Source organism: Phascolarctos cinereus, unplaced genomic scaffold (assembly GCF_003287225.1).
Source record: "Phascolarctos cinereus isolate Bilbo 61053 unplaced genomic scaffold, phaCin_HiC Scaffold_9;HRSCAF=440, whole genome shotgun sequence".
In the NCBI taxonomy this organism is placed as follows: Eukaryota; Metazoa; Chordata; class Mammalia; order Diprotodontia; family Phascolarctidae; genus Phascolarctos; species Phascolarctos cinereus.
In genome coordinates, this window is record NW_027556402.1 from 228146101 (window position 1) to 228160946 (window position 14846).

General features: G+C 43.1%; 1 protein-coding gene across 2 annotated transcripts in view; it reads right to left on the minus strand.

The window, feature by feature from the left end:
- Positions 1-14603, minus strand: part of MPPED2 (metallophosphoesterase domain containing 2) — a 208365-nt gene extending 193762 nt beyond the window's left edge. The window contains exons 1-2 of one of the 2 annotated variants that reach the window (XM_020963903.2): positions 14167-14603; positions 7740-7989 (exon numbers count right to left, since the gene is read on the minus strand). In XM_020963903.2, the coding sequence (XP_020819562.1) occupies positions 7740-7867 (128 nt within the window). In that variant the 5' untranslated portion in view covers positions 7868-7989; positions 14167-14603. Of the gene's footprint in view, positions 1-7739; positions 7990-12908; positions 13163-14166 lie in introns of those variants that run through there. The other variant, XM_020963904.2, reaches the window with a different exon arrangement.
- Between the last annotated feature and the right edge of the window lie 243 nt (positions 14604-14846).

The window sequence follows — 14846 nt, forward strand, 5'->3', positions numbered from 1 at the left end:
GCTTAAAAAAATGCTGGAACACAAACAAAGAAATCCACCAGTAAAGGAACAAAGTCAGCTCTGAAACAAAGTCTGACTGTCATAGACCACAAGGCGTTTCCCCAATGGAGCATAAAGGGAAATAATTTTTTTTTAAGAAGGAAAAATAGAAAAAATATCCTGTGTTTATGTGTGAATGAATCCAGGCTAAAAGGGGGCATTGAACATCTCCAAGATGAGTAAGAGATTGGAAACATTAAGGAGAAAATTATAGCCATGCTAATGCCTACTGCAAAAATAAATTGTAGTGATAAACACAAGTCATAGCAGCTCACCAGCAACAGAGAGCTGAATATATGTAAAGTGCTCTGAAAAGAACCAATGGTCGCCAGCCAAAGAACTTCCAGGAGGAATGTCCAGGTTATTCACTTATGTATGAATAGTAACCTTCCAGACTACAGCTGATGTGAGTTATTTCTCTGCTCCCAATTACCACTGTCTTCCTCCGTGACTTCCCAATACTCCCATCATACTTTAACTTAGTTTTCAACGTTGAAGCAACTAGGTGGTGCAGTTGATAGAGAGCTAGACCTGGAGTCAGGAAGACATGAGTTTGAATCCTCCCTCAGACATGTTTTAGCTGTATAACTCTCATTTTCACTTAACTTTTGGTTGCCTCAGTTTCCTCATCTGTAAACTGAAGGTGGCAATAGTACCTAAACACAAGGTTGTTCTAAGAATGAAATGAAATTTTGTAAAGCACTTTGCAAACCTTAAAGCACTCCATAAATATCAGCCATTATTATTTTCAGTGCTGTGCTTTTGCTTCCTTGAGGTTAACCGAAGGGAGGACTGGGATAAAGTTTACCCAGGATAGATAGGCTTTGATCTGCCTCATTGGAGGGAATACCCACACACATCTATGAGATGAGTGGTTTTCTGGAGTTTGGGAGTCTTTTTTTTGTTTACAGAGAGACCAAAAGAGAAAAAAAAAGATGACTGGTACTCTCAATTGGCATCTTTGGGTATCTTTTTAACCTTGAGATCTTATATAACGGAGAAAAAGAAAAGTCCAGAACCTGGAATACAAGAGATCCCCTAATGGGACAGTGAAATGCCTTGTTTTTAAGAAAATGGAGAGATATTTTAAAGGTGGTTGTGTGCTGACCCATCTTTTCTGATTTCATTTGTAGACTCAGAAATGAAAAGGATCTTTGATAACATCTAGTCTTACTCTCTCATCATAAAATGACTTCACTGAAGCAGAAGGAGGTTCCAGGAATCACCTGAAGTTACATAGCCAGTCAACAGCTAAACCTGGACTAGAACCCACATCTGCAGATTTCTAGTTCATCATATCACCATGCCGAACAGGGCCATTTGTGGGAAATACGGAGACATGAGAGTGACTTCCCCTACATTTTCAAGGTATATTTCACCCCATCCCCCTAATACTGAGAAGAAATAGAAATCTCTTTTCTGAAATTAGTGTCACATGGCTACAGAACTAAGAGTTTTCTCTAAAATTTCCTGTTTTGGTGTTGATTTCCTTCTAATGGTGAAGTACATTTGGCCAAACCCTAGGGATATAGCTTAAAAGGGAGCAGTGGATAGCAAATGAAATGTATGTGTATATAAAATATACACCCAAACATATCCATATGTACACATATATTCTATACATATTTAGGTATTTGTGTTGTATATATTGTATAAAATACAATGCATATATAACATGCATTGGCATACATGATAAATGCTATATATAACAGATATGCATACGAATATATTTTAGATTTTATATCTATTTAATCTAGACATATGTGAATATATTTTAATCTGGACCTATTTGTTTCATCGGTTTAATGAGTTCAAGGTATGGGAAATTTCTTCCATAAATGCAGTTTATCTGTACCTTTTGGTCTCAGTTTCCCAGGGTACTGGAAAGGTAAGTGACTTACTCAGTGGGTGACTCTGATATAGGATTTGAAACTAGGTCTCCCAGATTCCCAGGCCAGCCCTGTAACCTACTACACCTACAGCTGTTGTTAAAGATTAATAATACTAACTTGGTTTATGGAATGCTTCACAGTTTCCAAAATCATTTCCCTCACAACTCTGTACAATTACAAGTATTAGCCCCATTTTACACATGAGGAAATTGAGACTTGGAGAGGTTAAGATTTACCCCAAATCACATGACCAGAAAATTTCAGATCTAGTTTTTGAACCCAAATCTTCCCTGACTCCAAGTCTAGAAAGTTTCTCAGGATACATCATTGTCTACCTTAATTAGATGAATCCCTGAGAAAGTTGAGGTTTCACATTATTAGGTAAATTCGTTTAAGTCATATACTTCCTGTACACACTAAGAAATCTGGAAATATTATTAAGTCTAGCAACTGGAAATTTCTCTAAGAAAACAGAGTGATAGCACTATTGTTAGTTCTCTCAAGAGGAAGGCTAGACAGAACCAGGAGAACATAGTACACAGTAACAGCAACACTGTGATGACCAACTCTGATAGATTTAGTTCTTCTCAGCAATGCAGTGATCTATGACAATTCCAAAAGTCTCATGATGGAAAATGCTATCCACATCCAGAGAAAGAACTACGGAGTCTGAATGCAGATCGAAGCATACTATTTGCTCTCTTTTTTTTCTTGTAGTTTATCCTTTTGTTCTGATTCTTCTTTCACAACATGACTAATGTGGAAATATATTTGATATGACTGTACATGTATAGCCTATATCCTATTGCATGCTGTCTTGTTGAGGGGGAAGGGAAGGAGGAAGAAAATTCAGAACTCAAAATCTTATAAAAGTGAATGTTGAAAACTAAAAATAAATTAACTAATTTTAAAAAGAGGAAGGCTAGAATACTCCAAAAAAAACCATATTTCAAGCAATTTCTCATTAACTCAGTGATAATCACTAATTCCACATAAAGAAATTTACCATTTCTGTATGTCAAATACCAAATGTCTTCTCAAGACATTTTAAAAAGTTTTAAGGTAAGCTCTCTTCACCACGAAATGAATAACAAGAGAAATAAATAACAAATGAATAACAAGAATAATAGTAACTCTTCTCACTACACCATTCATTTAAAAGACTCTAGGAAAACCACAAGAGTTGGGTAAGAGTGGGAAGTAGAGAAATGGGTGGTCCAGTGAGCTAGGCAAACACTGGGTAGGTTACAACTATGCCTGCTGATAGCATGGCCACATCAAGGGAGAAAGATGCATTGCACACCTAGACATGGTTTTGCTTCTCTTCTATGTAGATTTCATATTTTTTCTTTAGGTGGTAATGGAAGAAGAAGGAGGAGGAAGAAGAAGAAGAAGAAGAGGAAGGAAGAAGAAGAAGTAGTAGTAGTAGTAGTAGTAGTAGTAGTAGTAGTAGTGGTAGTAGTAGTTGTAATAGTAGTAATAGTGGACTTTCTCAGGCAAAAATCAGAGCTTCAAGCCCAGCCTTCATCTTAATCTGTTTTATGGGCTATTTTTATGTTTTATTTTTATTCTCAGAATTAACAGAATGAGGCATACTAACATGCAGAAACATCTTTGCCCAGGTGAGCCAATAATTCACTTTTGAAGTCGAAGAGTCAAAGCCAGGGGGGAGAAGTTTCCAGATATCAGTGGACTGTTAGGGAGGGAAAAGAAGTTATGAAAGGCATTGGGACCTAGCTCCATTCCTGGTGCCCTGTCATAGCTATTCTTAGAACTCTCTTAACTACTTCTCCAGACGTGAAATATGGAGAGCTAAAGAATCCAAAATATTCCATGGAAAATGAGATGCTTATGTTTTATAGATTTAGAGCTAGAAAGGACCATAGAGGTTATCTGGTCCAACCCCTTTATTTTGTAGATGAAGAAACTGAAAGCCAGAGAAGTTGACTGTCTTGCCCAAGGTCACATCGTTAGTAAGCTGCAGAGCAGATATTCAAGGGGCAGCTAGATGGGGCAATGGAGAGTGCCAGGCCTAGTGTCAGAAAGACTCATTTTCCTGAGTTCAAATCTAGCCTCAGGCATTTACTAGCTGCGTGACACTGGACAAGTCACTTAACCCTGTTTGTCTCAGTCTCCTCATCTGTAAAATGAGCTGGAGAAGAAAATGGCAAACCACTCCAGTATCTTTGCCAAGAAAACCCCAAAGAGGGTCATGAAGAGTTGGATACACTGAAAATGACTCAATAACAACAACAAAGAGTAGATATTCAAACCCAGGTCCTTTGACTTCAGAGGTTAGTAAAACTCCACTGTAATGAGTATAATTGGAATATTGAGTGCTTAGTACATGTGATATTCTCCATTTCCAAAAATTAAAATCAACATTCTGGACTAGACACTTGTCTCAGTAATCTGTAGGAACACAACTAAAGAAAAGAGAAATCCAAATTCTTAGGGAAACTCAATCAATCCTTTAATAACAATACACAGCCATAGACCTTGTCCCAATGCCATGAAGATACAAACCAGTCTAAATGAAAACCTCTCCTGCTACTTCCTTCTGAATGTATAAATCAAACAACCAGCTAATATCTGTGGAACATTAATGACATTCCCAGAAATACAGCTTCTGATCCAAAGACTGAGCAGAAACCAGAAGTGTTTGTATGTGCAGATGGGGGGGAAGGCAGGGCTTGGCTCCCAGAACTCCATGAGGTTTCTACACTGTTGTAGGATAGTCCACTTTGTGAGTGAGGGGCAGAAATGTGGACACTCTCAGGTTTTAGGTGGCTATAGGGAGAAGAAACAAGCCCCCTCAGGATGGTGCTCTTCACACCTCAACTTCCCTGCCCTGACGCAAAGTTTTGTAGCTGTGCCCTAGCTATGACTGCCAAAAAGAACTTAAAATGTAGGAGTAAATGTATATGCTAGTATAAATAAAACTAATAAACAAATACAAGTTGCTGTATGTGTGTCAAATGAGTGGTATAGAGAGAGGGCCAATAAGAGATTAAGGAAAGAAAAAAAAGTACAGTGGAATGAGATGGTCAAGGAAAGCTTTCTGAGGCATGTAAGAATTGGGATGGGCCTTAAATCAGGACTAGGAATTTGGTATGCCAAGAGAAAAAGAAGAGAGGAGATTGGAACTACATAGAGTAGTGTGAAGGAAGGCTCAGATCTGGAAATTCACAAAGAAGAGTGCAGAAGTCAATATGGTAGAAGCTGAGGAAACATCTGGGGATGTAGTAGAAAGCCCTGAATGCCAACTTCAGGAGTTCATCACAATACGATGTTTCAAGCAGTCTATGACTATGTTATTATTATTTGCAACATACTACACTAATTCTCCATTCAGATGAATCTTAGAATGTGCTTATTGCTTTTACCAATCACAACTCAGGCCTCAGACACTTACTAGCTGCATGACTCTGGGCAAGTTACTTAACCCTGTTTGCCTCAGTTTCCTTATCTGTAAAATGAGCTGGAGAAGGAAATGGCAAACTACTCCCAAATCTCTGCCAAGAAAACCCCAAAGGGGGTTACAGAGAGTTGGAGACAACTGAAATGAATGAACAACAAAACTGCCTATTGTTAAGAAGGATATTGACTACATCTGTGATTTTATTGGCATAAGCAACTTAGAGGTTAAAAAGCTCCCTCTACCAATGCAGACTGGCACCTCTTTTACGACTCAGAAAACATCTATAGGTTAAGTGACTTGCACAAGGTCACACAGCCAGTACATGCCTGTGGCAAGATTTGAAGCTAGGACTCATCTGACTTTGAAGCTGGCTCTCTGTCTGCTACACCTTTTGCCTCTCATATTAGTTGAGAAAGGACAAACAAATAGTAATCTTCAGATCCCGAGGTTTCATTCCATTTCCACAAGCCAATTTCTAAGAGCTTTACCCAATTTCCTTATGCCTTAACATCCCTGACTGGGACTAGAGCCAACAAAGTTCTTGGCTATTTTTGAATGAAGGGTGCCAAACAGATGCAAAATGGAGCTCTAATGAAACCCAAATTCTGACTTCTACACACTGTTATAGCAAACATTAGAGGGAAAAATGAATGATTTTGCAAGGTGCAATATGGTCCCCAAATCACTGGATAGAGCACCGGCCCTGGGAGTCAGGAGGACCTGAGTTCAAATACAGCCTCAGACACATAATACCTCCTAGCTGTGTGACCCTGGGCAAGTCACTTAACCCCAACTGCCTCACTAAAAAAAATGCTTTAAAAAATCATGTTAAACAGATCATGTAGTCCCACTCACTCATTTTACAGATGAGGAAACTAAGGCCCAGAGAGGTGAAGTTACTTACCCAATGTCACACAGATAATAAGTGAAAGAGCTGGGACTTGACCCTACATCTCCCGGCTCTAGCTCAGTGCTCTTTCCACAGACCTACTAGAATATTTATGTCTTATTTAGGAAAAGAAACACCTAATTAATCAACAGGTAACTTTGGTCAACCAGAACATTTTCCTACCAAAAGCATAAATTAAGCTGTTTTCCAAAAACACTTTAAAAAAACACTTCTGACTTAAAGAGACCCAAAATATTTCACAATACACAACTCTTGGGAAAGATTTTAATTGCAATCTTGCTTTGCAAGGATTTTGCATGTACTTACTCTTTTAGCCTCCTCGCTCTGCAGACATCTCATCATAGGTAATAGTGTCGGCTATGTAGATTATGCCCACAAAGCGAAATCTTGGTATTCACACCAACTCTTTAGGGTCACGGGAAACACCTTTTTTATTTTCTTAGTGTGTTGAAGTTTAAAGGGTTTTTTTTATCTTTTTGTTTAAAGGCCAAGAAAAGCAAAGACTAAAGAAAGAGTTCAGGACTTAAGAAAGACCCCAAATTTGATTCTACTAGGCAGACATGCAACTTTCTAACCTCGCTGATCTTGGCTATACCACCATCTTCGAAGAGGTTCACTCCAACTTTGAATCACTCACATCAGACACCTGGAAGGGTCTGACACAGTGGACATGAGGCCTTGAATAAACAATGGGCAAGCTGACTGCCTGCCCCACTCTGATGGACACTCAGTACAGCTGAGGGGGATTCTGGAAGAGTTTAAATCACAAGTACACAAACAGGGGGGTTGAGGATGCCAGGGTTCGAAATGATTCTTGGCTCCACTAGTCTCCCAAGCCCAGGTCTCCCATATAACTTTAAGGGTGTTAGGGGGAAGGAGGGGTCAGAGGGAAGAGTACTGTTTCTTGAGACTAACTGTTCCAGAATTCCCTAATCCTTTGTCCGCTTTATTGTTAGTGGAATGGGGCAGGCCAGCACACTTTCTGCTCACCAAAGGAAAGACAATGGATTCAGTAATCACTGGACAATTAGTCCCAATTAGGCCTATTTCACAGCTGAATGTAAAGGGGTATGGGGGGGGGAAGGGAGAGTCAGGACTGTTTAAATGTTAAAGAAATATGTTGTTTGGGGTACGGGGATGGAGAAGCTTACACATTACTTTGGAGGAGATCAAATCTCCAGTCTTAACTCCAACACTGAGGAGTTGTGTGACCTTGGGCAAGTCACCTAATCTTGTCTCCTTCAACTGCCTAATTGCCTTGTAATACTCCTCAGGGATCCTTTGAGGCTTAGATGGGAAAGGACGTGGGGAAAAAAAGATGAGGGGTTGAAGTTATCGATAATCTACTTTGCTTTCATCTCCCTGGCAGAATTCCTTAATTTTTTCCCCTAAAAAGTTCTGTTATTCGATGAGTTTTTTAAATTGTTTTCTTTTCTTGAAAAAACATTTTTTTTTAAAGACCATGAGAAATACTTACATATGTACATGTGGAGGCTGGAACCTGCTCTGGTTGATATTGTAGTGAGTGAAAGCCTGGGTTGGGTTCGAGCTGTACTCATCCACGGTGATGGTGACTTTGCCCTGAGAAGGGATCCCATGTGCCATCCTTCCTCCTTATAGTCATGAGCAATTCACAATTTTCCGGAGCAAAGGATGGGAGCAGGCATTGTGTGTTGCAGCCAAAGACGGGACCAGAGGAGCGACTTACTCATCAAGGCCGTGAGTTTCTGAAAGCAAGACAAAACAAACAAACAAACAAACAAACAAACAAACAAAAAAGAAACTTCACTGGAAAGGCCAATGTGGTGAGAGAGAAATCCAGCCCTAAACTCTGAGATTTCATGGATAACTGTGAAAGTCAGCTTTGGGAATCTGGGTTAATTCTACACAAATACCATTTTTTCCAGCTTATTTTTTTCCCTTTGAAGTCAATTTTGCGGGGCCGTTATTTAAAACTGGACACTTCTGGCAGAGATCAGATCATCTCAAAGGTGAACCCAATCTTTCATTTTAATTGTGCCACTTGTATGAATTACCAACATGGACACATTCACAACTCAGGTTGAACCAATTTTTTAAAGGTTCATATTTTATGAGTCTCTTACTAATTTTTTTTATTAGCCTTAAGATTTTATTGGTATAGGAAACTCTCAGGCAAGGAAAACTCCCTCTGTTAATGCAAATCAGCATCAGACTGGCAATTTAACAATCTTACACAGTTACCTGGGACTGGAAGAGATTAAGGGACTTACCCAGAGTCACACAGCCAGTGAGTGCCCCAGGTAGATCAGGTCTTCCTAACTTTGAACTCAGCCTTCTATGTCATTAAGCTACGTGGCCTCTCTTGTTTCTAATTATTTACACCCAACTGAAAACCCTGAAATTTATAAGGTTACACCTTGTTTAGAAGTGTCTACACAGAGGAGTTGCTCAGAAGGCTTGTTCCTTATTGGATTAATTTCACTTTTTCTCTTGACATCTTGAAGCTCAATGTTGTCCAGATGTATATACAACAAAACAATGAATGGAAAATGCTATTGCATTTTTATTTACATATGTGCATGTGCACATACACGCATATATGTAGGTGTAGGTATATATGTATGGGTATACATAGGTGCATGTATTTACTTCGTATGTGTGTATACCAGTTTGTGAGTATACATATGCATGTGTGCATTGTGTGTTTATTTCATCTTTGAACTTAAGCATAATATGCAACCCAATTAGTGTTCCACTAGCAAATGCATGCTTGCTGCCACCCCCCATAGCAGTATACTTCTCTTTGCTATAAAGATATGTATAATTTCATTAAGCTAATGAGAATGCCATGGACTCACTCAGCAGGAAAGTAAAACACACCCATGCTTGGCCCACCACTTGGAATGCACCAGTCACCTGGGATCTCTGTAAAGTGATGGGTGTGTGTGTGTGTTGTGTGTGTGTGTGTGTGTGTGTGTGTGTGTGTGTGTATGGTGGGGGAGAGGGCAGTATACCAATATATCATTTATGTCAAGATTTGAATTATATAGCACCTCTGGTGATAGTTCAGAGCTCTAGACCAAACACAGATACACAAAGACACACACACACACAAACTAGGCAGCATTTTTTGAGGGCAACATGCCTTCTACATGTTCTAAGCTCCTCAATTCAAAACGTGTTTGCCATGTGTTCCATTAAAGCTTCAGCAGTCTTTGCTGGGATCTAAAAAATAATATTTAGAATGCTAAGATTGGATTTAAATTTGGCATAGAACACCTCAAACACCCTGCAAAAGGCAGATGGTTTGCCATAGGCCATTTATTTTATTATTTTACAACCCCAGGCCTGTGTAGCCTTCCATATGCTATCTGGGCTAAGACATTCCACAGCAATCCACTCAAATCATCTGCCTCCTTCCTATTAGCAAGGCGGGCTAAGTAACATCCACCTTGCCTGCTCTGCTAATAGGCAACCACAGTGTCCCTGCCAAGAGATGAATCACTTGTGACTTGGCATCTTGTAGGGACCAACATCTCGGGGCTCTCTGTCTCTCTGTCTCTCTGTCTCTCTCTCTCTCTCTCTCTCTCTCTCTCTCTCTCTCTCTCTCTCTCTCTCTCTCTCTTTTTCTCTCTCCCCCCCATGTCTCTCTCTTTTTCTCCCCCTCCGTGTCTCTGTTCTCTGTCTCTCTCTTCCTCCCTCCAGTGTCTCTATCTGATTCCTGACATTCCCTCTTGCTCCTATGGGTCTTTATGGAGCACTGTCTAAAAGGCCCACCAGTTTCAGACTCCAGTTGTGGTCCCTATTGATGTGATGTAAGAGATCCATAGGAACTGCTTACAAAGGACAATGTCGCCAGTCTCCATACCAAGTTTGCAGCTGTTTCCTTAACTTCCCGTTACAATTATATTTTGCTGTTATTTTGCATAACAGTAACACACAACACCTGCTTGAAATTGCAGTCCTGCTCTAAGTACTGTAATTCTCTTTTGAGATACAAAGTAGCAAGACGCTATGCAGGGAGAAGCTGCATAATTGCACTGTACAGGCAAAGTAAATACAAATGGAAACATCTTCCTGTTACAAAAATGACTGTCATTAAAAAGAATGTTAGCCATCAAAGCTTGGAGGAGGAAAAAAAATACACATTTTCATACTGTGGGAACTTAGTGCTTGCATAAATTAAAGAGTGGTATGAAAATTACATGCAATTCTTATTCCTCACCATCAGATCCTATTGTGTAACACAGAATGTAAAGAAGCAAAGGAAAACCGTCATTTTTGCCCAGACTCCTAAGACCTCTGATTAAAACAGTTTGGCTTCCTAAATCCAAGAAACAGCTGAAATGTTACATCTATTTGCTGGGGAGGTAACTTACTAATTAAAATGAATTATACATAGCTTTTTCAAATATTTAGGAAGCAGCCTGCAGTAGTTACCGCATCCCCTACCCCTTCTAGTCTCCAACATTTTAAAGGTGCAAAGAGAGATAACTTAGATGAAACAGAAATCATTTGCCCTCTTTCAAAGGGGCAGCAGAATCCGGACTTCACCTTCACAATCCTCCTCTGATGGGTGAACATTTGCAAATTTCCGTACCTCTGCCCTCACGAGCCAAATAGAACAGCCTTTCATTAGCACAAGCAAGACCATGTAAGTAGCAAAGGCTGAATGGGTGGCTACAGACTCATTTGAATTTGTCTCCACTGTGTTCTTTTTTCAAATGTCTTATCGGAACAGTGCACCTGCAGCATCTATCTCCTTTAATCTGTAGTCCTTTGAAGAGGAGTGTCAGACTGAGGCAGAAGGTAAGACTTCAAAACTTTCACAGATACCCTTACAGACAGCAAAGAAAAGGCTGATTTCTACTCCCCGCCTTCCCCCCAAACAACTGGGTGTTCACCTCAGTACCCTCTCATGAAGCCATTTTCTAGAGAGCAAAGATGTGTATTGTGGTCCCCCAAAGTCTTAGAAGCAGAAAGTGGGTACAGTGGCCATCTCGAACCTCATGGATGCATTAAAAGTTATTACTCTGATTGTTATAATAGACATTAATCCATATCATATTTATAAAGCACATTCATCCAAATAGCAGATTTTTGCCCTTTTTTCTTACTTAAAGACAGCCAACATTCATTTTGTTCACACTGACACATCCACCCTCCCCCAAAAAAGTTTATGTCAGTAAGACTAAAGAAAAATAGAAAAAGGTACGGACGCTGCCAAAATGCTTGTGCTGGTGCCTGCTTGGTTATCTCTCTTTAAAAAACCCTGTAAATCTATTTCCTATTTCCTAGACAGCAGCCACTTGTATTCTTAGGCTGTTCAATGAAGAATATTCATTTTCAGGAATATGGTCAGAAGCCCTTTTAAAAATCTGCTAGTAATTAAAAGATTTAAAATAGGGGTTCAATCCCTCCAAAAAAAGCCCCCTTCTACTCAGGAGACCAATACAAGTGAGAAAAGTCAAGACTTTGAGCACTCTACCTGTTCCAGCCTGACAAGAAGGGGGGAGAAGTTTTTTGTTTTTTTTGTTTTTTTCCCCACAAGAATGTCTGGGGGAGGAGAGACCAAGCAACATCCTGAGACTTTGCAAGCAACTTTCTCCAGCTTCTTCACCATTCCACTTCAGCCCCTAATTATTTCTTTTTATTTCTCTCGGTGCTACAGTAAGACTCACACCAAGGATGCTCACCCACCTTCGCTAGGAATGCGCTCACAGCTGCAGGAGCAGAGAGTTGTAGAGAGGCATCAAAGCTTTCTTCCCCACCCCTCACCCCTAAATATATCCACACACATCTACACCCACACCTGAACTTGTGTCCAGCGCCAGGTACACCGAATATTTTCTTATTGAAAGAGGGAAATCTCAGATTTGGGGAGTTTGAGGAAGGTTTAAAATATAGGACTTAAAAGAGAAGGGGGACAGTCTGTCCCTGGCCCCATGAGTGCATGCACATACACGCACACACACACATACACACTCACACACACCCTCACACACCCCACCTCCTCTACGGGTTCACGTCCTGCTAGTACTGTCTACAGCTCCCCCTTTCCTTCCTGGTGAGCACTCGCTGGCTGCTGCTGCTGCTTCGGCTGCTGCTGCCGCCGCCGCCACCACCGTCGCTGCCGCCCCTCCTGCCACCCTGCTGCACTGGGCTCCGCTGTTGGGTGACTGCTCCTTCTTCCTTTCTTTCTCGCCTCCCTCCCTCTCTCTCTCTCTTTACCGGTCCCAGATTGATTGATTGCCATCCACACCCAATAGCTCTGACACCGCAGCATCCCGGGTTTTGTATCAAGTCCCCCTGCCCACCCGCCCCCTTGGCCCCCCCTCCTCAATGTTATGCCTCCCCAGCGGGCTCCGCTGCTCTGGGTTGGCATCCTCCCGATGGCCAATCCCAAATCGGCCCTCGCCAGAGACCCCCGGAGCCGTCGCCGCCACAGCGACCACCGTCCACCAACTGCCGGGGCGCCTCGCTTCTGTCCGAGGAGCAAGGAAGAGGGGGTCACCAAGAGGGAGGGACCTTTGCTGGTGGTGTACAGGGCCATAGGGAAGGTGGCAATCTTTTTCTTGCAGTTAAAGTTTTTTCCAACCAGTTCTCGTTTGTCCTCGGTGTTTCGCAATCAATGCACCTTTTTTTGGCCCACGTTTGGACTTACGTGTGATGGGGGTCGGAGGTGACAGATGAGTTATGTTGTGTAGTTGACACCGCGGGAAGGGGGATCCTGGATCCTCAAAGCCTTTGTGTATTTCGTCTCATCCCTCTACAACCACCCTGGTGTCTCCACCTCCCTTTTACGGGAGAAAAAAATAATAATTGCCCTTTCCACCTCCTAGGCCGCAAGACCCTGGATTTGCAAGGCTTCCTAAACCCTCCTTCGCTTACGGGTACCCTACACTAGCAACTCCAGCTTCTGAATAAAAGAAACAATCCTTCGCGATTTTTACTTTTCTTACCCTCACCAACCCCACGCCTACCCCCACCCCCCCACCCCCGGCTGTGCTTGTTCCAGCACCGGCGGAGAGGGCGGGGGAGGCGCCGGAGGAAGGAGTAAGGTTAGGGTGGAGGGGAAAGGGTGAGAAAAAATACACACCCGCATGCACGCACGCACACACACACGCAAACACACACACACACACACACACACAGACACGCGCGCGGGGCTCCCGGCGTAGAGCCGCACAGCCCCCCTGTTCACAATGCCTGCCGCTCTCGGTAAGGCGGCTTTTCCTGTAACTGTACTTTGCATTCTGCCCCCCCGGATCTGCTGCCGCCGCGGCCGCCGCCGCTGTTGCCTTGGTCTCCAGCAAACACAATGCACCCCGGCCTAGCCCGGCCGTGCTCTAACATTATAACCCCGAGACTTTCTAGTAAACAGGCAGCCGAGCCAGCATCCCCACCCCCCATCTCCTTTGCCTCTCGCCGCGACCAAATCACTTCCCTTGCAGTGCTCTCTATCCCCCTCTTCCCCACCAACCTCCTTTCTTCCCCCCACCCCCTTCATGCCACCCCCCGGTAGGAGAAAGACACCCTGGAGAGGTCGGGGTTGGGGCGGGGGGGGCGCATGGAAGGGAGCGAGAAAATGGTTAGTAGGGGAGAAGACAGCTCCTAAAAATAATTCTTTCACTCCTGGAAAACAAAACCTCTTTAAACGCTTATTCCGAGTCATAAAAATTGCACTAAAGTCGCCTTATTGTTATTATTTTAAAAAGCAGCTAGGAGCAGACGCTGCCTGCTGCCTCAGATCCAGCCCGATCCTCTTCTACTTGTACATGACAAGGCACCTCTAACCCGCGGCTTTGTGTGTGTTATTTTTTTCCCCTTCCTTTCCATCTGATTCCACCACCACCACCACCCCCTCCCTTCTCCTCCTTCCCCGCTCCCTCCCACCCACCCCCCCCAACGGGGTAGATTACCTTTCTCCGGCTGGGATGTGGGTCTTGGAGATGCCTTCAGTGCTCTGAAAGGAACCGATCCATAGGGGAGTTGGAAAGAGCTGGTTATAGAGAGGGAGAGAAGGAGACAGGGAGAGAAGGAGAGAGGCGCTGGGGAGGTGGAGGTTGGTGGAGGCAGGGCAGAACCTTCGACCCTGGAGGTCCCACCGACTGGCTGGGTTGGAAATGAGAGGGAGAGAGGGAGAGAGGGAATGGGAGCAGCCTCGATCTGAGGAGAAAGAGAGCTAGGGAGTGAGGGAGAGGGAGAGAGGGAGAAGGAGAGCGAGAGGCGAGCTGGAGGAGGGAGCAGAGTAGTGCAGTGACAGGGACTGCCACTGGGGTCAAGAGAGCAGAGCACCAGGAAACAGGGCGGCCAAGGAGCTCTGTGTGTGTGTGTGTGTGTGTGAGTGTGTGTATGTGTGAGTGTGTGTGTGCGCGCACACCCAGACACCCAGACACACACACACGCCCCGCCAGCTCCTCCTGCAGACTCCCACTTCACTTCCCCCCACTAGGAGAAGGGGGCCAAGGCTTTCCTCGGCCAAAGTGCCGCTCTCCTCCCCTCGGAGGGAAACCTGGGGGAAGAGAAGGGGAGGGGGAAAGGGCTGAAAAGGAGAGAAAGGCAAGGAGCAGATCTGCTCTCTGGTGTCTCAGGTCAGAGG